The sequence below is a fragment of the Podarcis cretensis genome, assembly GCF_951804945.1.
Source record: "Podarcis cretensis genome assembly, chromosome: 1".
Classification (NCBI taxonomy): Eukaryota; Metazoa; Chordata; class Lepidosauria; order Squamata; family Lacertidae; genus Podarcis; species Podarcis cretensis.
The window spans coordinates 83,299,380-83,323,888 of NC_137170.1; the positions used below are offsets into that span (position 1 = coordinate 83,299,380).

Here is a 24,509-nt window from a genome sequence, read left to right on the forward strand (position 1 = left end):
CCTTAGTGCCTGACCTGAATCTGGCTAGCAGGGAGTGTTGCCCATGAGCAGCCAAGCAAGGAAAGCACAAGCAAGCCATCAAGTCCAAAACACAGAAACCTTCGTCATTTTCAATTATCATTTATTTTTATTAACAATGTAAGAATTAAAAATCTTCCATAAATAAAAGGACTTGCCTGGCAGCCTCCCAATACTACAGGTATAAAATATGAGCGATTGTACAAAACTGTTAAAAGACACCAGGCACACAGCTGGGGTGAAAAAGGACCGGCCGGTGCTTGCTGGAGCTCTGCCCTTGCCCGGCTTGTTTTTCTTTTGGAGGTGGGGTGTGGGAGTTGCGGGGAGGGGAAGAGCCCCAGGCTCAAGACCACAGGAAGGAAGGGACACTCGCTGTTCAAACCACCACAATGGACACAAACTGGCAATGAGGGTCAAAGCAATAAGGGAGGTCCGGGGGAAGGAAGGCACCCCCACTGGCCCCCAGGATTCCCTTCCAGAACACATCGCAGTTGGCTTGCTCTGAGCAGCTGATTCCCAGCCTGCAAAGTCCTCAACCCCCCCCCCCCACTCTAGTTAGAAACCTCCTGGGGTGGGAGTAGGGAAGAAGCAAAGAGGGCAACCCAGGTTCTGTCCCCACGAGGGAGAGGTAGCTCCACTGAGGTCATAGCAGGAAGGGGAGGACTCCAACCCAGCACATCCCTTTCCGGCATGAAAAGAGAGCGGGCTTAGTGGAGCAGCCAAGGAAGGAGATCTCTAACATAGAGAGAGCAGCCAAGCATCCCTGGCCGAGTAACCCAAGGCTGGTTTGTGTAGAGCCCTCTTCAGAAAGGGAGGAAAGAGGAGAACGCCCAGCTGGATGACCCTAGGAGAGCACCCGGGGGGGAGCTTGCAGGTGCCAATCCCTTATTGGTTTGCCCCTATGGGTACAGGTGGGGCACAGGAGAGCCAGAGGTCAGGAGCTGCCCCGGATCCTCTCCATGTAGCTGCGCAGCTCGTCTGGGTCGTGCAGCCCCATGTCCTCGCACACCCAGCGGATGTCGTCTTCGCTGGCCACCAGGATAGACTGAACGGCAGGAGCGGAAGGCGGGGGGCTGGGAGCGGAGCCAGGGGGGGACGCGAAGGTCACAAACTCCACGCGCTTCCGCCGGCCACCCACCTCCCTGCCCTCCTTCTTTCTAGACAAGGTGGTGGTGAGGGCTGGGCTCCCAGGGGCAGGCAGGCCCAGAGTGCTGGCAGAAATGCCCGTCTCTGGGCCCGGCGGTGGCAGTGGCGGCGGACCTGAGCTCTCCTGAGCCACAGCCTCCAGCTTCCCTTCTGGCCCCGCACAGCAGCAGCACCCGTCGCTGGTGCCGGAAGGGCCGAGGGGTTGGTCCTGGCAGTGCTGGTGGCGCAGATCCAGCTGCCGGCTAAGCTCCTCTTGGTCAGTGCCCAGCCAGACCCAGTTGTGGGGCTGCGGGGCGGAAGAAGCCAGCCCCGAACCAGCGTCAGGGGGCTCCTTGCGCTGGTAGCGGAGGACAAAGACCACGCAGTTGATGAGGAAGATGAAGATGGCGAGGCAGAAAACCCCCAGCAGAACATACATGCCTATCTCCAGATCCGTCACCTTGGCAGGGGCCTTCACTATCTCGTCCTCCTCCTCCACCTCCACTTCCTCAGGGTTGTTATAGGAGCTGCCGCCAGGCTCCTCAAATTTGGTCATGGGTGGCCCCACTCCCACTGGGCTGCGCCTCCGTGACCCCCTTCCGCTTTCAGTGACGGTTGCAACCGTCACTGCTTCGCCTGACATGGCGCCTTCCGCTCGCTGGAAAGGGGGCTCGCCGTGGAGACCGGGGTCCTGCTGCTGTGGGCTGCCTGTGGTTGGGAGGTGTTGGCCAAAGTTCACTTCCAGCCACATGGTGCCCTGGGAGAGGGGGGCCCTATGCTTGCCCTTGCGGCAGGAGTCTGGGGGGTGCAGGCTCAGCTGCAGGAGGGATCCTCGGCCCGGCCCCTCTGCCACGGCCACGGGGCGAGCCTGCTCCTCATCCAGCCGCACGGAGACCACGCGAGGGTTCAGCGAAGAAAGCGAGAGCACCGCATCCCGCCAGCCATAAAGCTCTACAGGGGCCAAGGTGTGGTCAGTGAATACCAGCCAGATGGTCAGCACTGCTTCCTGCAAGGAAAGGGAATGTGGGATCAGGAGGTGGAGGAGACCACACAGATTAGACACACCCCTGAGTTTAACATGAGGTAGGCTTGCCATATCTGGAGCAGTGCATGCTGGGACTGACCCCCTGTAACCTGGGTAATTGCCCCCTCAGGGCTGGAGGTCAAGAGTCCTTAAGAGGCTGGCTTTTATATGAATTTCATGCTTGTCTGATTTGTGCCTCTCTTTTTTGGTGTTGCTTTGGTGTTGATTGTGATGTTTTTTATGTCATTTGTACTGAAGCTTTTTTATTTATTGAATTGCATTTTGCAAATCTGCCTGGAGGATTTTGGTTGGTTCCCCTTTTTCAGGTCCTCATTTGTGGAGGCAAGGAAACTCACAGCACAACTGTGCCAAGCCACATGTCTGTACAGGTAGATTTGGCCAGACTGGAGGAGGAGACACAAGGCTGCGGGTTTCAGTGGCAGCCATGAAATCCAGCTCCTACCTGGGTGGACCAAAGCAGGATGGGGGCTTCATCTTCAAAGTGCACCCTCCATCACTTCCTTGGACCAAATGGCTGATGAGCCTTAAACTTGCCACACCACCAACTGCCCAATAGGGCCCTTCCTCTGCTACCTTCTGCAGCATCTTCTCACCTGCTTCAGGGAGCGCAGAGCAGAGAGTCCCTGACATGTTGCAGTGAAGACATTCAGGTGTCCTGGCTCCACGGAGAGTGTCAGCGAGAGGCCTGAGACTAGCTGGGCCTGCAGCTCTGAGATGGAGACCTTCTCCTCCGTGACCACCAGGGTCTGCTCCCCCAGGATAGAATCAGAAACAGGAGAACGCACCTGAACCAGGGGATAGAGAGGACATGATGACCCTCAAGAGGAGACTTTTCACAGAACCAGTACCATTATTCTTTGATATTCTTCTGAATTGCTTCAGTTTGTAAATAGATAACTAATACCAAGCGTCCTCTGGTGTGTAAGGGAAGCTGGTTTCCCACTAGTGATTGACAAATATATGTAAAAGGAAAATGCTTGTGGGCTATTAATATTTGCAGGACTGCCATATTCCCCTTTCTTTGTAGCTTCCCTGCATTCCCCATTGGGGCGTTCACACATTACATTCGACAAGTGTAGAGTATGTGAACTCAAAACAGTTGAGCTGCACACTTGCATAATTATTCACATGTAATGTTCAGCGAACGTACCATTTGTGTGCCTGTGTACCCAGTGGCGTAGCGTGGGTTGTCAGCACCCGGGGCAAGGCAAGTAATTTGCGCCCCCTAACCCTGGATTTGCGCCCCCTAACCCTATCCCTAACCCTAACCCCCAGATGTTGCGCCCGGTGCGGCCGGCCCCCCCTGCACCCCCCACGCTACGCCACTGTGTGTACCCAACAGTTGAGCTGTACAAATAAACAAGTGTACACAGGTAACGTTTCACACAAACGCTTGTACATGTGTCAATACAGCTTGTGCTTGTACCCATCATCCTACCCTGGGATCTTTTCCACTTTGTTCCCCTCTTCAGTGTCCTGTCTTCTGACTCCCTCCTCCCACAGCAAACCATATCACCTATCCTAACTGTGTTCAGATCACACCCACCTGTTCCTAGGCGTTCACTCTTCCCATTGCTCCACCTTTCCCCCAAACACCTCTGCTATCCCGTAACATCCAAAGCACATGCCCAGACTTCTAGGCAACCCACTTCATCTCAGCAGCCAACAAACAGCACCCCCGCCTCTCTTTCCCCACTGGCCAGCTCCTTACCTCCACAGATGTCATTCCTGGTTCCTGGCCAACCACTACATTTCCACCTTCCAGTGTTGCCACTCGGGGGTCCTGGATTCTAGCGTGTTTTTGCACCAGATGAGAGACATCCAGCAGCCAATCAGAGCTTGGCATATAGGTCAGGTGACGGCCACCATCTAGTGGGTGAGCCACAAAATGGGCAAGGAAACGGACTCCGGCACGCTGGTACTGGAGACGGCAGCCACGAGCTCTTCTCTCGGCTTCCTCTCCACCGTCTTCAGGCTCTGTTGGGCTGCTGCTCGGAAGAGGAGGGATAACTTGTACTGAGCATTTATAATGGCACATTTCAAGTAATGCACTTGAGGTGCATTATCTCAGTAATCCCGACAAAAGCTTTATAAAAGAGGCTGGAATTATCCCCAAGTAAACCCTTACATGAAATTAACATCTACTCCACCTTCCTACAAGAGTACCGAGTGTTCCAAGTGTGCACAATGTAATTCCTACCATTTTTAGATTTTATTTTAGCAGTCTGTATCAACACAAGACCTCTAAGTAGTTTCCAATGAAAAATCCCAAAATATTCATTTGGGGGAAAATTGACAAAAGCAAAGATTAAAACCAAGTAAACATAACAAGTTAAAATTAAATCTGAACTTTTAAAAGGTACGTAGTAGAATTACATGCTAAAATTATATGCCTGGGTAGGGTTTCTGAAATAAATAAAGGTTTTCAGCAGGTGCTGAAATGCTACAGCAAAGGCACCTGCCCACATCAATGGGCAGGGAGTTCCAAAGATTGAGATGACATTTCCATTATAACTTGAGTCAGGTGGCCATCCTGCTGTGTAGCTTAGGTACTTTGCACCTAGGCAAAAAAAAATGTCTCCTTGCACACTCTCATGCTTCTCTTCCCTTCTCCTCCCTTACCCTTTCCCCTCTGTGTGTTATTTTAGATTGTGAGCTCTTAGGGAGAATGATGCGTAAAGCACCTAGTAGTTTGTAGGCACTATATTATACCATAATTAACATCATCATCTCTTGCTTGCTGTGCACTGGGTATTAATCAAGGCACCACCAGCAGCCATGCTTTGTTTGTCCGTTGATCATTAAAGATGTTCAAGGAACTTCCAGACAATACAATATGTCTGGAGCACTGTCACCATTAATCTCTCTGCCAAAATGCAAATGGAAATAATCAATTTCCCAAGTTATTTTTCAGCGATTTAGGTATCTCCCCAGCAGCCACCTGACAGGATAACAGGAACCATTTATTAAAGAACCATAGAGGCCAGTGCCAGAAAAGGTACCGACACAGGGAAAAGCCACTATGAAGACAGGAATCAAAGGGAAGGGGAGCAGAGCAGTGCTCTGTCTTGCTTTAGAGGAGCCATGTATTCCCAGCATCAACCAACAGGCTGATGTTGACAAAGACTATGGTGCATTTTGAAACCATGCTCCTAGACCATCCATGAGCAGAAACTCAGAAATATAAGCTAGCTGCCAAATGGCACCTTAAATCTAGGTTACGGTTGCCACAAAGGAATTTCTATTTGTCAGGGGGTTGGACTAGATGACTCTCAGGGTCCCCTCTAACACTACATGATCCTACTCTCTCAACTACACTGCTTGACTGTAGCTTGCTCTTACAACAATTCACTTGTATGCAAGAAGGAGAAAAACACACAGTGGAAATGGAAAGGGTATTAACTACAGACTAAGACAGAGGTCTTTAAGCTGTGATCTGTGAGTCCATTTGGGGGGGTCTGTGGAAAGGCTGAAGCACAGTCAAATATATCTGTACTCAGCCCTGCACTTACTTTCCTTGATGTGATGATGGACGACTAAGATGCCCAACAAGGGGGTCATGATTTGCACAGAAGCACAAGACTTTGCTACACACAAGTCAAGGCAGGATGGAGATGGCAGTCATCAACCTGGTGCCCAGAAATCTCCAGGTAGTTACAACTTGGCTGGGGAATTTTGAACACTGTCCATGAATACATCATTCTGTTTTGCATTCTTTGTTCTCTTTGGCCCACATGACAACAGCTGTCTATACAGAACCACTGGGCTTGCATGGAGGAATGAGAAATCGCCCACCCTACAAGTATCAAAGCTCTGGCCGTTGACTAAATCAGGGATGGGGATCCTTTGACACCCACCTGCCAAGGTGTTGCTGGATTGCAACTTCCACCACCCCTCACCACAGGGCATGGTGGCTGGGGCTGAAATGAGTTGGGAGTCCAACAACAGCTGGAAGGCCACAGGTTCCCCATCCCCGCTCTAAACACTCCCTTGAGATTATCCCTCATATCTTCCCTCTCCTCTTGCTTAAGCACAGAGAGCACACAGACCTCACTCTGTGGCGTAAACACTGGGCTCAGTCAACCCAACTTGGTTCCATAGCACTTACCCATCTGGGGCCGGACCAGGTACCCTCCAGCCTCGCACCTGCTCTAGAGAGGTGTCTGTCAGCTCAATGCGCAGGGGCAGCAGTGGGGCCCAGACAGTAAAGAGCAGTGAAGCGTGCAGCCGCCGGTACCAGAAATCCACCCGTACACCACGTGCCCCTCGGCTCTCTTTCCCCCCTACGTAGACAGCGTCACACACGTCGGATACCTGAGGGAAAATTGAGGGACACAAGAAGGTCCACAAATGCAGAGACAAGCGCCCAGGTATATGCTGGAAGACCGCATAAGGGTGCAGAGCAGGTGAGAAGAAAGATGTTCAGGTCCCATTTCTGATTATGGACCTGGCCATAGGCCTGTTATATGCTTCCTCTTCCCTCCCCCTGATGTGCAGTTCATTCAGCGACTGTAGCCAGGAATTCTTATGGGGTCCCACCTTCTTGTACTGAAGAAGGCAGATCTGGCAGGGGCCCAAGATTTGTGGTAGGGGAAAAAGGAGAGTGGGGGGTTTGAGGGGGGCAGGGAGAGGTACATTTGACTTTCCTGTGGCCGAACATTTTTCACAGTCACTTTAGCCCAACCCATGAAAAGACAGAGGAAGAGGACAGAGTAAGCTCAAGACCCATCATGGAGGCAACTAGAAGGCTGTGGCCTACATTAAAGAATGGGACAAATCCATGGTTTGCCAAGTCTGAAGCTGGGAGGCAGGAGAAAGGATACTGTGTAAGAACAAATGAAACAAAGAGGAGGCTTGCAAGGAGCATAGGAAGACAGGTGCATAACAGCACTGCATGTTTAAGGTGGACAGATAAAAACACCAGATTTACACATAATGGGTGTCTGGTCATTTTGGGAGCTACAGAGACTTGTCCCAGAGATATGGACAAAGAATGAAGTCTGGAGTTAAGACCCCTAGGAAGCGGATTTTAATCCTGTGGCCACAGAGAGGGAAACAGACCCTTTGTGAGGCATATTAGCTTCTCACCTGCAGGACCTGCTTATTGGAAGACTCACAGCCCATCTGGTCCGTGACCTCGGATACTGCTCCCCCAGTCTCTACCACAACCAGCTTCACAGGCACTGAGTGGGGGATTCCTGTGAGGAGGGCAGTGTTCACAATCTCCTGCTCCTGAAGAAGGCCAAGGGAAAAAAAAGTGAGGAACCAATGTTAGATGCCCCTCAGGGGTACCTTATGAGGAGGGAAAGCACAGCCCTTCTAGGCCTCACCTTCACCAGTGGAACCAAGGCGCGCACATCTCGCTCCGACACTTGGATCTCCCACACCATCTTGTCCTTCTCAGCCTCAGGGTCCTGGCCAGGATACTCCACTTGCCAGGTGACAGGACGGTTAGAAGCTAGGCCCCCTGTGCCATTCTCCACGACAAAATCCAGATACAGGAACTCTGGGGAATCTGCTGCCCTAGATGGAGATAAGGATAGGCAACAACACACTAATTGTAAAGCAGAAGTAAACACAGAGCCCAGGAGAAGCTGAGTAGATCATAGAACTTCACTGTGCCTGTCCAACTTAGATCAGTGACAGAGGCCTTTCGAGATTGTCCTGCTACTATCAGAAGCACAGTTGGAAGAAGCAGGGGTGATGGGCACTCTCTTCTGTGGAGCCCAGGAGGTGGAGCACTTTGCCCTGGGCCCCCTCAGTCTTGGTTTTCTGTCATGACCTGAAGGGTCTTTATTCCAGCAGGCATTTGGCTTAACCTCTGGAACAATGCTGAGATTTATACTGTCTCTTAATGCTTATGTGACTTGTTCTCAATTTTTGTTCATTACAGAGTGGAAAGGTCGGATAGGAAGAAAAACACCCAATAATTTTTTCAAATAAATTCCTGAATTTCTATTTAACTGGCTGACCAAGCTTACAGGGGGACAAACAGTTAAGTTTCACACATCACCAGACCCAGTCTTTTATTCAGGCTACAGCAGAGAATAAGGAGAAGACACTATAATCAAATATTGCTTAGAGACAGTCTGGACCAATGAAAGTTGCTCCAGTCACCTAGTTGACATTCCTTTATAGAGGATAAGGAGAGGGTTTGGTGTGTTTTTCTGTCTCAGTGTTCTCTTATCTCCTTACTTTCTTCACAGAGAGAGGTGAAGGGTGAGCCTCTCAAAACAAGACCGACTATCTACATTACTGTAGCTGAACAGTATAGCTCTCCCTCAAGAGTCCCTTGTATAGTCTTTGTGTTCAGCAGACAAAACAATTCCACTGAAAGAGATATAGTAAGGGCTGTGAGTATATTGCAATTCCACAAGAACTTCAAAAAACAAACACCACAGAAGTGATGCTGGGTACAGATTCCTATTTCCTGAATATCTCAGCTTCCATTTGAAATAAACAAAAAGTTTCTAGCCCTCATGATGCCAAGAGAAGTCCAACGAGCACGTACCTCCAGTCCAAGCCACTAGTAAGGGAACGCCGACAAGTGACCAGAGCGGTGTGGTGTTTGGCACCCTTGAACTTGTCCAGCTTTGCAGTCCAAGCCTCTGGCCTGGTAGGGCGAGCTGCCAAAACCTGTAACCCTTTCTTCACCTTGATCCTGAAAGGAAAAGCAGCAAAGTAAGGTGTGTAGACAGGAAAAAGCCAGCAAAGCTGTTTCACAGCAGCTCTGGCGATAAGCTAAGGAATAACGAGGGCCAGGCCCCGGAGGAATGAGCACCCCGAGGCTTGAACTGCCTATAATTGAGGGAAGACGGCACCAGCAAGCTAGTGTAACATAGTGGCTAACAGAATGAGCTGTGGATCAGGAAGTCCCCAGTTTGATTCTTGCTTCTGTCATGAAGTGACCTTAGATAAACCGTATTGAGGGATAAGAATACTGACGGTCAAGTTTTTAGCAAGGATCACAACTAAATAACACATGCAGAGCGCCTGAACACTTGAAAGTGCTCTCTGGTTGTTAAGAATTAACATAACCACCCTTGACTAGAAAGCTCCCCCTAAGAATTCAGATTCCTTTATCATTCACTGGAATGAGAACGTTATGGCTGGAATCCCAAGGCCTGGCTCCCCTGACTCACCGGAGGATCAGTAGGTCGGCCGTGAAGTTCTGCTGCAGGATGAGAGTGGCCGTGAAGAGCTGCCCCGGGCGAAGGGCCATGTCGGGGACGCGGACCATCACATTGTCGTCGAGCCGCACTTCCTGGCGCCGCGGCAGGCTCATTACCCTGATATCGACCGGGCCCACATAGTGCAGTCGCTCCTTGCCCCCCTCAGCGCCCGGACGCGGCCTTTCCCGGGGTCGGACATGGGGGCACTCTCTCAGCGTCCTCCCGGGCAGTGTGGGCTCCAGGGTGTAGTACAGCTCAGCCCGCAGAGGAGTGATGGTGGAATCCTCTCCCTTCCTTTGGCTGCTGGCGGGTGCAGGAGAGAACCAGCGAGGGGGGAGCTCGAGTTCCACCACACACACACCCAGCGGTGCCTGGTCAGGAGAAGCAGAGAGAGACAAACCATGTGCTCCTTTTAAGTCCCTCCTCATGGTATGTGAACCCATGCAACAGCCTTATACCGAGTCAGGCCATTGGTCTGTCTAGTCCAGTATGGCCTGCTCTGATTGAGTCTGAAGGATCTCAGGAAAGGTCTCTCTCAGACTAGCTCTCTGGGGTGCTTATAATTGGAGATACCAGAAACGGGCCTTCTGGACATGCAGCAACAGCTCCACCATTGAGCTATAGTCCCTTACTTTGGGAGTCCAAGAAAGCTACTCTCACCTCACCTTACCCTACAACCAGGGTCAGCCCAATACACTTTGATGACTGAAGCAGACCAAGAAATGTCACCCAACAGCTGCTCTTTCTCCCCGCCCCTCCTCCCAACCCGCCTTAAGTGGCAACTGCCACTCTTTTCCTCTCAACCAGCCTTGGTAGGGCAGCTATCCCACCTCACTTTGAAAGACACATTGAGTGACTGACCAAGAGGGCCTTTTGCTGCTGTGGTGCAAGGGTTGTGGTGCAATCTTTTTCTGGGCCTATCTCATGCCATAATACCTCACTCTGCGAAAGGGGATTGGGGGCAGGGTAGCTGCAGGAATATAGCTCTGTCCACTTTGGTCCAATGACTAGAAATTAGCTTTTGTTTTGTTCTTGTGCCACTTAGTTGCGTAGTGGTCAGTGATGGTCGCTCTATGGCCTTGGCTGACACACACAGGGCCCAAATTTGCCAAAGGGTGGGTAGGGGACAGCAGGGTGGGACTGTGGGGGGCCAGCCATGGGGGACTGGGCAGTGGGAAGCACCATCTGCTGCCCTGCGCACTCTGCCACCTGAGTCAAGAGTCTTGTGCCACTTAGTTGGGTAGTGGTCAGTGATGGTCGCTCTATGGCCTTGGCTGACACACACAGGGCCCAAATTTGCCATGAACCTTGGTTCATGGAAGGGCCCATCCTGCTTGTCACCATATTCCATTTCTACTAGTCCTGGCTCATCATCTCTCTCTCTCCTTCTGTCCCTGTCTTTTCTGTCTCACGTGGCCCACAAATCTTCTGGTGGGGATTTGATGCCAGAGTAGTCAGTAAAGCAGGACCAGCATGCAGCAGGAAGCCCACGTCAAGGCAGAACTTCACAGACTCACTCTGACATTACCAGGCCACCAGCTCAAAAAAAGGCAGATCTGACAGTTACCACATGCTTGGCCTCAGGGTGCAGAGGGAGCTCTCTGCTGAGCTTGGCCACCACTCAACCAGTTGCCATCGGTAACTGAGAGGGGGCTCGGGGAATAAAGCTAATGGGCTACTACAGGGAAGGCCAAGTTGAACTGCTGACATTTTGCAGCCCTTTACAAGTTGGATGTTAAACCTCCCAGGCTTCAGCAAGAGCAACGGAATGGCTTGAAGAATCACTGACTTGCTCACAAATGCCTCTCCCATGTTAACAGAATTGAACTATCCCCCGCCACCAAGAGAATGCATGGAAGAACAGAATATGCACCCTCCCTTCTCCATATGAGCACCCTGAGGGCAGCTTCACACATTACAGAAAGTCCTGGTAAGTAGAGCTGTGAGTCACATTTGATTTCTGCACTTCCAGGAAACCTGCAAAAGTAGAATCCCTGCATTTCTCAATGTGTGAAGCTGCAGTGAAGCGTCCTCAGTACAGAAGCCAACACCTGCCCAGGGTAATTCCAATGCTTTATCATTTCGGTTTTCTTCCCAGCAAAGTACTAAACATTTTCACATGTGTTCTGAATGAACAGTGGAGAGCTTGTTAAATGTTGCTTTCTTTTGATGAGTGGTATGAGTGTGTAATTAAAAACAACAACCAGTTATTTTAAAAGCAGAAATGTTCCCCACACACAGATATTTAGAAAAGAGCCCATTCATCTTTGGGGGGGGGGGGGGCGGGCAAATTTTGGAAACAGTTTCATATTATCCAACATGCAACAGAAATAACAATGCTATAGAAAAAAAGGCACCCGTTGTATAAATTTAACGTTCTGTGTAAGAGGGGATTTTTCTCACCTCTGGAGACCTATAATGACAAGCTTCCTCTACTGAAATTCACTCTCCTTTGCAATCATTACAGGTGCATGAGCCCTAATGTCATAGAATCACAGAATTGTAGAGTTGGGAGGGACTACATGGGGCTTGAACCCACAACAATGAGATTAAGAGTCTCACGCTATCCATCTCTGCTCTAGAATCACAGTGCTGGAAGGAGCCTCATGAGTCCTGCCCCCTGGAACACCAGGGATTTGTAGACTTTAACCACAGCAGATGGATGTTTGTCCATTCTCTTCTTAAAAATTAAAATAATAATAATAATCCAAGGAAGGGGATTCATATGACATCCCTGGCCAGCTTCGACATTCTACTTTCTAGTTTGTTGATAGATGCTTACAAGAGAATCCTTACAGTGAATCATACCAGAACTTATTCTGTGGGCCTTAGTCAGCCTGGTGCCCTCCAGATGTTTGGGACTACAACTCCCATCAGCCCCTGTGAGGAGAGAGTGCTGGTAAGAATTGCAGTCCCAAACATGGGGAGAGCATCAGGCTGGTGAAGACTATCCTATGACATTTCAGGGTCATGTACCAAATCTCTCCCAAGCAAGGCATTTGGCAGGGACGACAATGACTACCCAAAAGAGTGGCATCTCATTGACCAACCTGGAGGTGGCAGGCACGGTGAACCATTTGGGCCTGGTGGAAGACATGTAAGGTGACGCATGGCAGGGCCTGCTGTCTTGACATCCAGTCCTGCCCTTGGAGGTGGAAGAGCACCCTGGTGTATGGCTCGTAAGGGGACACTGTGCCCTCAATGGACACAGCCCGGATGTCCCAGGCAGTGGAGACGTCTGTGGATTGGGAGTCATCAGCTGGTATTGCCTGGGGAAGAGAGGAAGTCTTGAGCTCTGCTGAAGCGCCTCACAGCAGGAATCAAGAAAGCAAAGGGCCCTTGCACAGCTGCATGTGACTATTTACCTGCTGAGCTGTGAAAGGGGGGTAGCCAGCTTGGATGGTGGGCTTCCCTGACAGTCGACGGTGGAGGAAGAGGAAGGTCTCTGAGCGGGAGCTGAGGGAGGCATTTCCTGGCATGTAGCGGTCTGTACGCTGAAGACGGAAGTACTCTGGGCCATTTAGCACTTTTAGTTCGGCTGGAAGGTACACCGCATCAGGAGACTCAGATTCACAGTCCGCTGCAAAGAGGAGAACCACGTCCATCAACATCAGCCTTTCAACCTCTCCCCATACCCCAGTCCAGATATACACGTGCTCTTCCACAAAACCCTGACTAGCGATAGGAAAGGCTGAAATAAAGGCAGTGAATACTTGCCAGAGTTCAGGTGTTCCACCTTCTGTGTGTTCCAATGGGTGCAGGCAGCATGGGGACATACAGACTAGTCATAATCCCCAGAGACAAGTGCAACAGTCATGGCGCCTGGTGTCTGCATGTCTGGCCAGTGTGCGAAGGGGCTCCATGTGCAGACCGAGCTCCTTGATGCAATGCAGGACTCTGGCGCCCAATCAAAATGCTCCCCTCACATGGGGGAGTCCTAGACATGTTCACCAGTCAGTAAATCCCCTTCACACGCTGGCTGAATGCATGGACAGATGTGTGGCTGCTGCATGCACCAGCAACACCAGCCCTCACATGCTATTTCAATGCATGGGTGGGGCATTTGAAACTTTTAATCTTGTCTGAACCAGGAATCAAAGTCAAACCTCATGTGTTCCAGCCTCAGGCCTGGGATTCAAGAACCACTCTGACTTCCTCTGGCCCTCCTTATCCTACTAAACTGAAATCAAGGTGTGGAAAAAGGAAAAGCAGTGACAATTCTCCACATAAATTTCACGCACATGCTGTTGCAGTACTCATACACATTCTGGAAAGCAAAAACACCACTTCCAATTTCTCTCTCGGGAAGATATTTCAGGAAGCTTCTCATCTCTCTCCAATTGATGTTCTGTGGAGCCCCGATACCCACTCCTATTACAGTCAGATTATAGATTATCAGCGTCTCTGATTCATGGCTGATCTTGCATTGTCTTATTTTTTATGATGGTGATTTCTTTCCCTCCTTAGAAACTCGATGTTCAGCTGTCTATGCAGCTGCCAAATGAGCACAGAGCAATGTGTGCAAAAAACCAAACCAACCAAGAAAACCCAAACAGTTATTTGCATATCCCTGTATATTTAGGATTCAGAGTTTAGCATTTAGCTATCCCATCTGTTTAGTATAAGTGTGGTAGATATGCCACTAAAGGGGATAAAGGGCACAGTTGTCCATATACAAAACTAGAGAAAAATAACAAGGAGAGCCACCCAAACCTTGCATTCATTTCTAGCTAAATAGTTACAGGAATTGGAGTCTATCAGAATAACTCAATTTAACTACAGTATATTGAGCCTGATCAATAACAGGTGGTCTGTCTGTAGAAGCTTAAAGAATGGGCTGCATGTGGTACACCACAAAAATGAGCTGTGTGAAAAGGCACACCACAAAATTGCCAAGCAGTTCTTGCTTTTGAATTGGGGTTATGGGCACATGACCTCGGTTAAAGATTATGAGTAGTGGTCATCATTAATTTGGTTGGGGGTGAACCTAAATCCACTACCAGTACGTTTCTGAGCACAATTCTAGTTGTTGGTGCTGACCTTTAAAGCCCTAAACAGTATATCTGAAGGAGCGTCTCCACCCCCATCGTTCTGCCCGGACACTGAGGTCCAGCGCCGAGGGTCTGCTGGCAGTTCACTCACTGAGAGAAGCCAAGTTACAGGGAACCAGGCAGAGGGCCTTCTCGGTAGTGGCAACCGCCCTGTGGAACGCCCTCCCACCAGATGTCAAAGAGAACAACAACTACCAGACTTTTAGAAGACATCTGAAGGCAGCCCTGTTTAGGGAAGCTTTTAATGTTTGATGCATTACTGTGTTTTAATATTTTGTTGGAAGCTGCCCAGAGTGGCTGGGGAAGCCCAGCCAGATGGGCGGGGTATAAATAATAAATGGGTGTGATTCGGAAGCAAAGTTAGTAATAGGGACCTGCAACAAACATGTCAGTGTACAGTGCTCCTGTTCAGAGTTCCAACCAAACAATCATGCACTCTACCAGGATACTCCATTCCATTTCCTCTCTCCTGACCCCATTTTCAGCCTTTTCACTCTCAATAGTCAGTCCACATTCCATGCCCACTGAATACACTCAGTCCTCTATGGGCTGTTTTGAGATTCCTCTACCCCTGCAAATATGATTTGTACTGAAAATCTTGGGGTCTGCCCAAGCCTGCTGATATCTCCCTCATGTACAGATTGTACTATTTTGGCTACATAACAATCCATACTCACTCACTATTAATATACAGGCTACATCACCTTTTAGCTTCAAATCAGTTATTTGAAAAATGGGACTTATAATTGGTAATCTAATAAACTCTAACACAAGGACAATGCTACAATTTTTTTTTACTGCTCAATAAGCATAACATTTCAAAGTTCTAAAAGATTAAATATGCGGGATTTTTTTATGGTCTGGAAAAGGAGATTAAATTATGCCACATTTATGGAGAATTTTCTACCTCTCTTTGAAAATCCTACAAAGGTAGCACAGAAATGCATGCAACCAGAAAATGCATGAATGGCAGTGTGAGATGCATGACATTTGGCAGTTAGATATGAGCCAACCTAGTTCTGTTTATGGGATCAGACAGATTCCTAGCCCACGGCAGTGCTACTCCACCTCCTGCCAAGGTCCATCTCAGGATGTCTTCATGCTTGAATGGCAGCTAAGACACAGAAATCCTACCGTGTGTGTGTGTGGTTTTAAAAAAATGAAAACAAACCATATTTCTGAATGAATCCGAGAGCCTTTCATTCCAATTTACCACTGCACACTCAAGCTGAGCTGATTTGGGCATCTCACTGATTTGGAAAAAATCAAGCTCTATGATTTTGTAAACTGCACTTCATGGTACATTATGCCTAAGAGGCCTGAGGTGGTAGAGCAGAGTATATGAGATGAAAAAGTAAAGATTAGGTCATTATTCAGGATTACGGACGCCTTAACTGTCTGTATTTTCAATACTCACAGAGATTTTGTACCATGCTTTGGAGAGACCTAAGAAACAGATCCCAATTTTACTTCCCCCTGGCTTCTTACTACTGATTCTCATCAATCCATTAGCTTCCCACACACCCTGTGGATTCGATTTCAAGCTCATTCAGGGGCAGAATTACATGTTACGTGTCGACCCATGATTCTTTTTAGTGGCGTTTCCTTCCTCTTCTGTACACTGCAGCCGACAAATCTGAGATTTGAAGGAGAGCATTGGCACAGAGGGTGAGAGAGGCTTCATAAACCCTTTCCCTTGCGCTGCTTCCCTGCCAAAAATACCCTACACATTAAAAAAAAAACTTACAAAGTAAAAAAAAATGTGTATACACCTCTCCTTTCTTCAGCTGAGGTAAGAGAAGTTGGGGAGGTAAATTTTCAGAAGAAAAGTAGCACAATTTATTTATTTATTTATTTATTTATTTATTCATTCATTTATTATTATTGTTTTCAATCTTACGCATTTCAATAATTTTACAATTATTTTAACATTTCAAAACTCGACTTCCTTCCCCCTCTTTCTGCAGTTCCTTAATTATTATTTTTTTATATTTTCTGCACATTCCAAATTCGCTTAATTTACTCATTTATACATCTACTTTAAATAAGTGTGTATGGAGTTCCTGGGCTGCCTGGACAACAGGACTCCCCTCTCGCAGGAATAGATATTTACTAAAATGGAATCGTGCCAGGGCTCTTTCAACTAAAGACTTTCTCTCCCAATGCAGCAGTACATCAGTTTGCAGACTATTGCCCCCAGTCTTACCTGGAGCGTGGTAGACATAAGCGTACTGCAAAACGAGAGCATCGAGTTTACATCTTTTTAATTTCTTCAGTGTGTTAGTAATCCTAGGGCAGCACTCACCTGGGAGATCTCCTGCACAAGCGCCGCTGAGATGAATGGAAGCTGTGCAGGAGCCCTGCCGCACTCTTGTGTAGCTAGCTCCTGTTGTTCTCAATGGAGCCTGAACAAGAGATCTCCCGTGGTGGATTGTGCCATGAGCAAATTTAAAATCCTTAGTTGTCTTAATGTCAGGCTGTTATCTGGAACCGTAGCTGCCTTTTGGGGAAGAGAAAATGCTCTCGTTATGAAGGATTTTAAACCAAGGCATTTAAAAGAATCCAGAAGACAAATACAAAATAAATGGAATTGTAGAAGGAAAATGACATCCTTTTTAAAGACACATCAAATTATTAGGAGTACCTAGAGCTAGCAATTCTGCTTTTGTGTTCATGAAAAGCCTGGGGAGATTTTGTGTGTGTGTGTGTGTGTGTTTGTTAAAAAGTCTAAGGTGTTTGCATTTCTGCTTGTTTCCCATTAGAAATGCAAACCTCATCTTTCTCTGAATTCTCTGGACACCCAGAGAGTGGTACAAACACATCATCTGATGAGAAAATGGAATGAAAAAGCTCAAGTAGCTGAGAGAGAAAGGGATTTCAAGTCAGATCATTTAACTCTTTGGACCACACATCATAGCTGTCCATCGCCAAAGAACTGAGCGACAGTCAGCAAAAAAAAATATTTTTTTTAACAAGCCTCATCTTTTAATCTTCTCTCCCTGGAATTAATAAACCATGATCAGGTCAAACATCAGTTGGGTGGGGTGGGTGAATATATCAACTACACCAGTGTCAGAAAGAACCCCCCCTTTTTTTTCTTTATGAAGAGTAGTACTCAGAAGGTGGCCAAAGACCAGCATTAATTAAGCAGGGGAAAGCAGGGATTAGGGAGAGCAGATACACATCTTTTTAAGGGATGTTCTTTATTTCCACACAAAAGCTCTGTCAAACACAATGGATGCCCCTTATTTCAAAAGCTCCAGAGAATGGACACCACAATTTTGCTCTGCCCTTTATTTTTAATTTTTGCAATTTGATAGAAGAACGGAACAAAGCCTTGGCATTCTTATAATCAAGTTTGTGCACTCTTACATCGCATCTGTTAGGTGGGTTTCAATAAAAAGAGGGGGGGGGGAAACAATATGCTGGTCAAAATTGGTTAACGAGGGGTCATTTTAAGGCAGGTGTGGAACCCACCAGAATAAACCAGTAAAGAGCTCCTTTGGCACCCATTGTACCTAATGAAACTTCTGATCTGTCCGCTAATATGCTTTGTTCAGTTTTGTTAACATTTCTATCTACACCCCAGTTCCACCTGGGATTTGAGGTTTTCCAAAGCAGCCATTTTAATGCTGTAGGATGTGCGAGGGAGGGATTGTTGTTCTGTTTTGGTGAATGTTGTTTTTCTTCCCCTCGCAATTATTTTGTGTATGGGGGGAAATATTCAAATAGATTTTGGGGTTTAGCTTTAATTTGGGATTTCTCCAGCTCCCAAACAATGTTAAAAATGATAATGATGCTGCTCTTAATTAACTGAAACCTAATTAGAGGCTCCGCTGAATTATCTATCTGGGTGGGGGAAAGGCATCATGATCCTAGCATTAAAGGAGCCTGAGGGGGAGGGGGCACGTGTGGTGTGTAGTAGCAGGCTGCCCCATTGGGAGGACAGTTGTAGCGGTCCATCGGAGAGGGGGGAGGCGGTCATGGAAATGGCATTCAGCACATCACTCGGGATGAATCTTTTGAAGGCTGCTGCCTTGAGGTTTCGCTGTTTTTCAGCTGCCCTTCAAAAACAAGTATGACATCTCTAGCTGTAAAGACAGCCTTCCAGCTGGAACCTCAGCAAGATACAGAGGTGCCCACTTGTGTCCGAGGGGTTAGGTCAAGCACTGTTACTGCTACAGCCACTGGGGCAGCGGATGGTTGCCAAGGCTATTAGTATCCCTTTAAAACTGGGCCAATGAAGGGTTGTTATTTTTTTTAGCAGGCAGCAAGTCCACCATCCCCTCCCCTCCAATTGTGAAGTGCCAATCATCCAAACACCATATTCTAGTATGAAGGGGGGGATGCGCTCTCAAAATGACGCTGTTCATTTCCCCAGCACTAGAATATTCCTGTCCCACCATTCCTCCAGTGTATCTATTCTGGCCACAGATAGAAAGAATCATAGAATTGTAGAGTTGGAAGGGACCACAAGGGTCATCTAGTCCAACCCCTTGCAAGGCAGGAATATTTTGCCCATCAATCCTGAGATTAAGGGTCTCATGCTCTGCTGGGTGAGCTATCCCAGTATGATAGATATAGATAGATGATAGATAGATAGATAGATAGATAGATAGAGATAGGGTCTTTATGTATGCATTTTTAATAGATTCTGGTCACAGTTCTGTAAAATGGGTTCACAGATAATGCCCTGTCCAAATGATGCACAGTAGGTGAGCTCCTTCTGGCTGGGTGGAGGTTTGAACCCAGGTTTCCCTGATTCAAATCCAACCCATTAACACTGTTCTGGCTCAGTCCCCCAATGCCAGAAGCTAATGTACAGCCAATTCTTCGGAGGGCACCACATGCAAAGAAACTGCACACAAAGGGCGTATAAGAACAGGGCAGTTTGGGGGGACTAAATGCATCTTCCCAGTGTCCCTGATCTTGCAAGTGCCATAGAATCCAACCCTGCTCCCCTACCCATCTGCACTGCAGACAAGAGCAGAGAGATCAGAACTATCTATTTCACTCATCTTTCTCTGATATTATCTGCACATTTCCTTTTGTGCTTGTGGTTATCACATGTTTTGTAGGGTTGGGTAGCGTATAATATCAATATGAGTTGTCACATCCCTGTTTTTTTACAAGGATTCCACTCAGTTCTTCTGGGTTAAAGTGAAAGCACCAAAGCAGGAGGATGTGGTCCTGGCACAGCTGTGTTCGTGGACATGTTAACACCGCACCTTTTTTTTTCTCCCGCGTGCATCTAGAAATAAGGGTACAGCACAAAGCCAAACACCTTTTGTTTGTGACAAGCTCAAAGGAGATTCTGAATGAACATCAGGAAGAACTTTCTGACAGTAAGAGCTGTTGGAATGGACTTTTTTGGAAGGTGGTAGACTCTCCTTCCTTGGAGGTTTTTAAGCAGAGGTTGGATGGCCACCTGCCATGGATGCTGTAGCTGAGATTCCGGCATTGCAGGGGGTTGGACTAGATGACCCTCAGGGTCCCTTCCAACTCTCCCATTATGAGCTCAGTGTGTCACACGGGTGCTGCCCTGGAGGACAAGGACCAAGCCATAGGCATGGGTTGGCTTGCATGCATTGAATGAAGAACGAGCCTTCCCCCTCCCCCGTGCTATACACATTCATGCTCTGCTAGAGTTGGCCAAGTGATGTTGGGTGAGAATCGTAGAATGACAGAACTGGAAGGGACCTCAGAGGTCATGATAGTCCAACCCCTGCTCAAGGCAGCACCAACAATGCAGGGTGCAATGACATCATCCCTGACAGATTGCTATCGTCTGCTTAAATGTGAAAGAGATCCACACCCTTCCAATGCAGCCTGTCCCACTTTTGAACATCTTGTACATTTCTCCTAATGTTTAACCCAAATCTTCTTCCCTACCATTTCTGTCCGTTGGTTTTAGAGCTGCCCTCTGCAGCGGCAGCAGGAAAAAAAGTCTGCTCCACCTTCCACATAGCAGATATTCAGAGTGCACTATCCTGTAGCTCTTTAATCTTGATGTTTTCCTGGGCTCCTTTGGGAGAAAGGGCAGGATATCAATTTAATACATAAATGAACCTTCTCTTCTTCGGGCTAAATAAGAGAGTCAGCATCAGTCAGATTCTAGGCACCAGTGGAGCAACCAAACCAAAGATACTGGCTGTGATTCAGGGAAAGCAGTAAGATTTCAAAAAGACTAAAAAGGCAAATCCCTAGATGGGAGCTGGCAAGTAATTCCCCACCCAAATCCCCTTGCTCTGCATATGCCATCCCAGCTCACGGAATTAGGAACGCCCCAACCAAAATATTACAGTCTGCCATCCAGCACTACAAAGAAAATGGAAATGCAGGCACAAAAAGGGCACACACAAAAAGAAATCTTCAGAGAAGATCAGATTCCCTTAAGCAAGCAAATAAAAGACATGAAGGGACCAAGAAACTAATAGAGAAAGTCAGAGACTGCAAAAAAATAAATAAATCTGGAGATAAGGGTGAATTACAAAAGAAAGTTTATTTTAGGCTTTCTTGGACATTTACCACAAAAGAATGTGTGTGTGTGTGTACACGATTTAAAGGAAAACTTACACTCCCCTCTTTTTCCATAAAGATAGTTTTTTTTAAAAAAACACATTTTTTGAAAACCAGAAAATTTAAATCTACCCCTGAGAGCATGTACAACTTTTTACAATTGTTGAGCAAGGATACCCTTCACTCAGACTTCGAACAGCACATTTTATGTGTGACAGCCATGTAGAAGTTAGAAAAATTTCTTTTTGACCAAAGAAAATCATATATCCAACAAACGGACAGTGCAATCCTGTCCTCCTCATCTTATGTTTGCCAGACAAGGACAGTATCTTGACTATATTGCACTGATCTTGTTGTTTGTTTTGTTGTTTAGTCGTGCCCGACGCTTCGTGACCTAGCGGTCATTAATAGTGGGGATGTAGAAGTGCTCTGCGCAACAGTAAGGGTCTTGTGGCACCTTAAAGACTAACTAATTTTATTATGGCATACGTCATTTTAAAAATGGCTATGACTTTAAGGTGCCACAAGAAGACTCTGTTGGTTGTCTTTGCTGTGACCTACTAACAATACAGCTGCCCCTCTGGAAACTGCCTAACAATGAAGCTGACACACAGACGGAGCTGTGCATCCCTGGCCATAATGAAACCTCCATAAACTTGAGCAGTTCTGCTCTCCCCACTCAGTCCTCTGTATGCGGAGCATTAATGATGTTGGGCCCTGCGGGGATCCCCTTATCGCACCTCCCACAGGCCCTGGGTCGGGTCACAGACTTTCCCCTGAGGAAGCAGCAGATGGCTGAGAGATACCGTGACATCACACCCTGCCCCTCTAGGTTACAGAAGGAGAAAGGAAACAAGTGGTCTCTTTACAAATTTAGCTTCTTCCTCCCTCAGGGTGAGACCTCTTGTCACCTCTGCTCCCCCTCTCTGCTAATCACTATTTCTTCCATCAATTTCCCCCTCCTCAGCTTGACAACATGATCCAGATATATAACCCGTTCTCTTCATTCTTGGATTGATTGAGTTTCCCCCCTTTCCTTCCATACAAACCTCAGTGGGTGGGTGCTACACCCTTCAAGGGTATCTATCTGTCTATCTATCTATCTATCTATCTATCTATCTAATCATCTCCCTGTGTTTCTCTCCCTCTGTTTTTGACCATCAGGACTCTCTTCCTTTGATATGCCATCTTGTACACCAGTTTTTCTCCAGGGATGCTCCCATTTAAAGCACCCACCAGTTCTGCGATCACTTCAAAAGCAGCGACTGCGAACAATAAATGTATCCACCACCGCTTTGAGATATTGCAGGCAATAACCATTTCCTGGTAGCTTCACAGGCTCCCCTTGAATGAACAGGACCAAGGGGAGGATTTATTCGTCACTTTTTAAATGGTTCCGACGATGACTGATGCTCAGAAACATCCTTTGCTCCAAGGGGGACTAAATGAGCTTTCTGTCAAGAATTCAACACAGGAACAATCTGATCAAAACAATGTTGGGCGCCTCTTCTTTGGCCAAAACCATCAAAGATACGTGGTGGAGGATATCATGCATGCCGCCAAAAGCCATCTGCATTAAGGGATCGACTTAGGTCATATTCCTTCGTCAATGGCTGTGCATATGGCTCTGGAGGCAGTTTTTAAATCAGCCAGGCACACAGTTGTGCAGTTAACGTTAGTGAAGGGGCAGAAGCACTGCTTGGCACCCTCTGCTTAATAGGAATTTATACTAGAGCTGGGAGAATTGGTGCTATAATCTCAACAATTGTGCTAAAAAGAGGAAATGATGGAGGAAATGCTTGCTCTTCAGAACAGCTGAAAAGTGCTGCTACTCACTACAGTAGTATGTGGTCATCTATAAGCCTTGATACGAGATTCTAAGCCAACGCAAGACTAGTGGCACATTCTGACTACAACAAATTGCCTGTGGAGAAATGACTGTAGAACATCAAAGTCAGAGAACAGTAAGAGTCTCAGAGCAGGCGCAAATAAATCAGCATAAGGACCCATATTGGGAGAAAAGCTTCTTCAGAAGGCTGAAGTGAAGACTGGGGAACAGGGTGGAGCATTTGAGGGGAGAGGTTCAGCCAGAACAGGTAGAATTCTGCTCTCTCTTTCTCCACACAATATACAATTTCATCAGCTTCAGCTTCCCAAGGGAAGAAGTATCAGCTCTAAGGCTTGAATCATTTGCAAGTAGCCTACCCATCTTGCAGGCTTGGAGGGTGGGGGGAGATACACTGTGCGGAATAATCATGTCTTGCTGAAAAAAAGGGGTGGGGGTTACCAAAAGCTAATTGAATTACAGCAGCAACTGAAGAGTCATTTGCATTTCCAGATAAGTCCTAGGGAAATCTGTTTCTTCCCTCACCCCCCCCTTCAGCAGCAGGTAGAGGAAAGACGCATAAAAGATGCGATAGCAACGGCAAAGCACATGGGGAGGGGGTCCTATAGGGTGCAGAGTGGGGGCCCAGAGCTGGCTCGGTTCCGAAGCTACCTCGGGGAAAACTTCTGTTTTGAAAGCCGGCATGTAAATCGGTAAACAAATAAACGAAAACGCGGGGTGGAGAGGGTCAAAATGCTCCACTTCAACCTGATTGTCAGTACGGGGAGATCGAGTGGGGTGGGGGCATTGCTGGGCCGGGAAACAACTGGAGGGGCACCTCCTTGGAGATCAGGGAGCAGCGCTCAAGGGTCCGGAGAGGGGGAGCAGGGGGAGAAGAGCCCATTGGCTCCCCACGCACACAAACCCCGCAGACGCGCAGAGGTGTTCAGCTGTTTCCATGGAGATCCGAAGTGAAGGCAGTATAGTTTTTCAAAAGCCGCTTTTTAAAGAGGGTCCCTACCAACCAGGGGGAAGGGACGGCATCGGTTTCTGACGGGGGAGGGCGGTCCATCGCTTTAGGAACATGCGAGACCCCCACATCCAAGTCGCGATCGCACCCCCATTTCCCAGCCAGGGGCAAAAAACCGCAGCTGGATCGGCGAGGGGGCTCCAGCCCCAGCCAGGACTCACCTCCGGGGGCGCGCAGGTGGAGCAGCGCGACGGCCAGCAGGAGCCAGCGGGCAGCAGCACGAGGGGACTCCATTCTCCAGGAGCCGATCCGTTCCCAACTCCGGCTCAGATCCCCACTCCCGGCGCTGTGGAGCGCATGTTCTCTCTCTCTCTCTCTCTCTCTCTCTCTCTCTCTCTCTCTCTCTCTCACACACACACACACACAGTCACAGTCACACGCACGGCAGCCCGGCTCCGCTGCGGCGCCAAACTCTAGGTGCTAGCGGGCAATCAGCGCTGCCAGCCGTGCGCGCTCGCCGGTGCGCTGCGCAAGCCGCGCATCCCTGCCCGGGCCGCCGCCGCCGCCGCCGCCGGGCTGCTCAGCCTCAGACAATAGAGGCAGGCAGGCAGGCAGGGGGAGGGGACCGGAGCACATGGGATCAGCGCCTTCCCGCTGCGCCGCTGGGTCCTAAAGCGCCTCTGAGAGCCACTTCGATGACGGGCGACCCAGTGCCCCACTAGCCGCGCTGCCCCGGGCCGGCGGGAGAGGCGCGAAGCCAGCTCCGAACAAGGCGGGGAAAAGG

The 24,509-nt window shown here is 48.3% G+C and overlaps 1 protein-coding gene across 1 annotated transcript; it reads right to left on the reverse strand.

Annotated features, from left to right (window-relative positions):
- Positions 1–104: 104 nt before the first annotated feature.
- TMEM132A (transmembrane protein 132A) lies at positions 105–24,461 on the reverse strand. The gene is made up of 11 exons (XM_079956270.1): positions 23,947–24,461; positions 12,726–12,940; positions 12,411–12,629; positions 9,331–9,731; positions 8,700–8,849; positions 7,519–7,711; positions 7,277–7,420; positions 6,297–6,502; positions 3,900–4,176; positions 2,782–2,973; positions 105–2,149 (listed from the first exon to the last, which is right to left on the reverse strand). The coding sequence occupies exons 1-11, from the start codon at positions 24,017–24,019 to the stop codon at positions 953–955; spliced, it is 3,267 nt and encodes a 1,088-aa protein (XP_079812396.1). The 5' UTR covers positions 24,020–24,461; the 3' UTR covers positions 105–952.
- Between the last annotated feature and the right edge of the window lie 48 nt (positions 24,462–24,509).

Excerpts from the sequence above, each read along its gene's own strand:
- TMEM132A (XM_079956270.1), bottom strand. The coding sequence starts at position 24,019 with ATGGAGTCCCCTCGTGCTGCTGCCCGCTGGCTCCTGCTGGCCGTCGCG. Across the intron at positions 7,421-7,518 it reads CCTTGGTTCCACTGGTGAAG|GAGCAGGAGATTGTGAACAC; the intron begins GTGAGGCCTAGA and ends GGCCTTCTTCAG. Across the intron at positions 2,974-3,899 it reads CAGGAATGACATCTGTGGAG|GTGCGTTCTCCTGTTTCTGA; the intron begins GTAAGGAGCTGG and ends CCCCTGGTTCAG.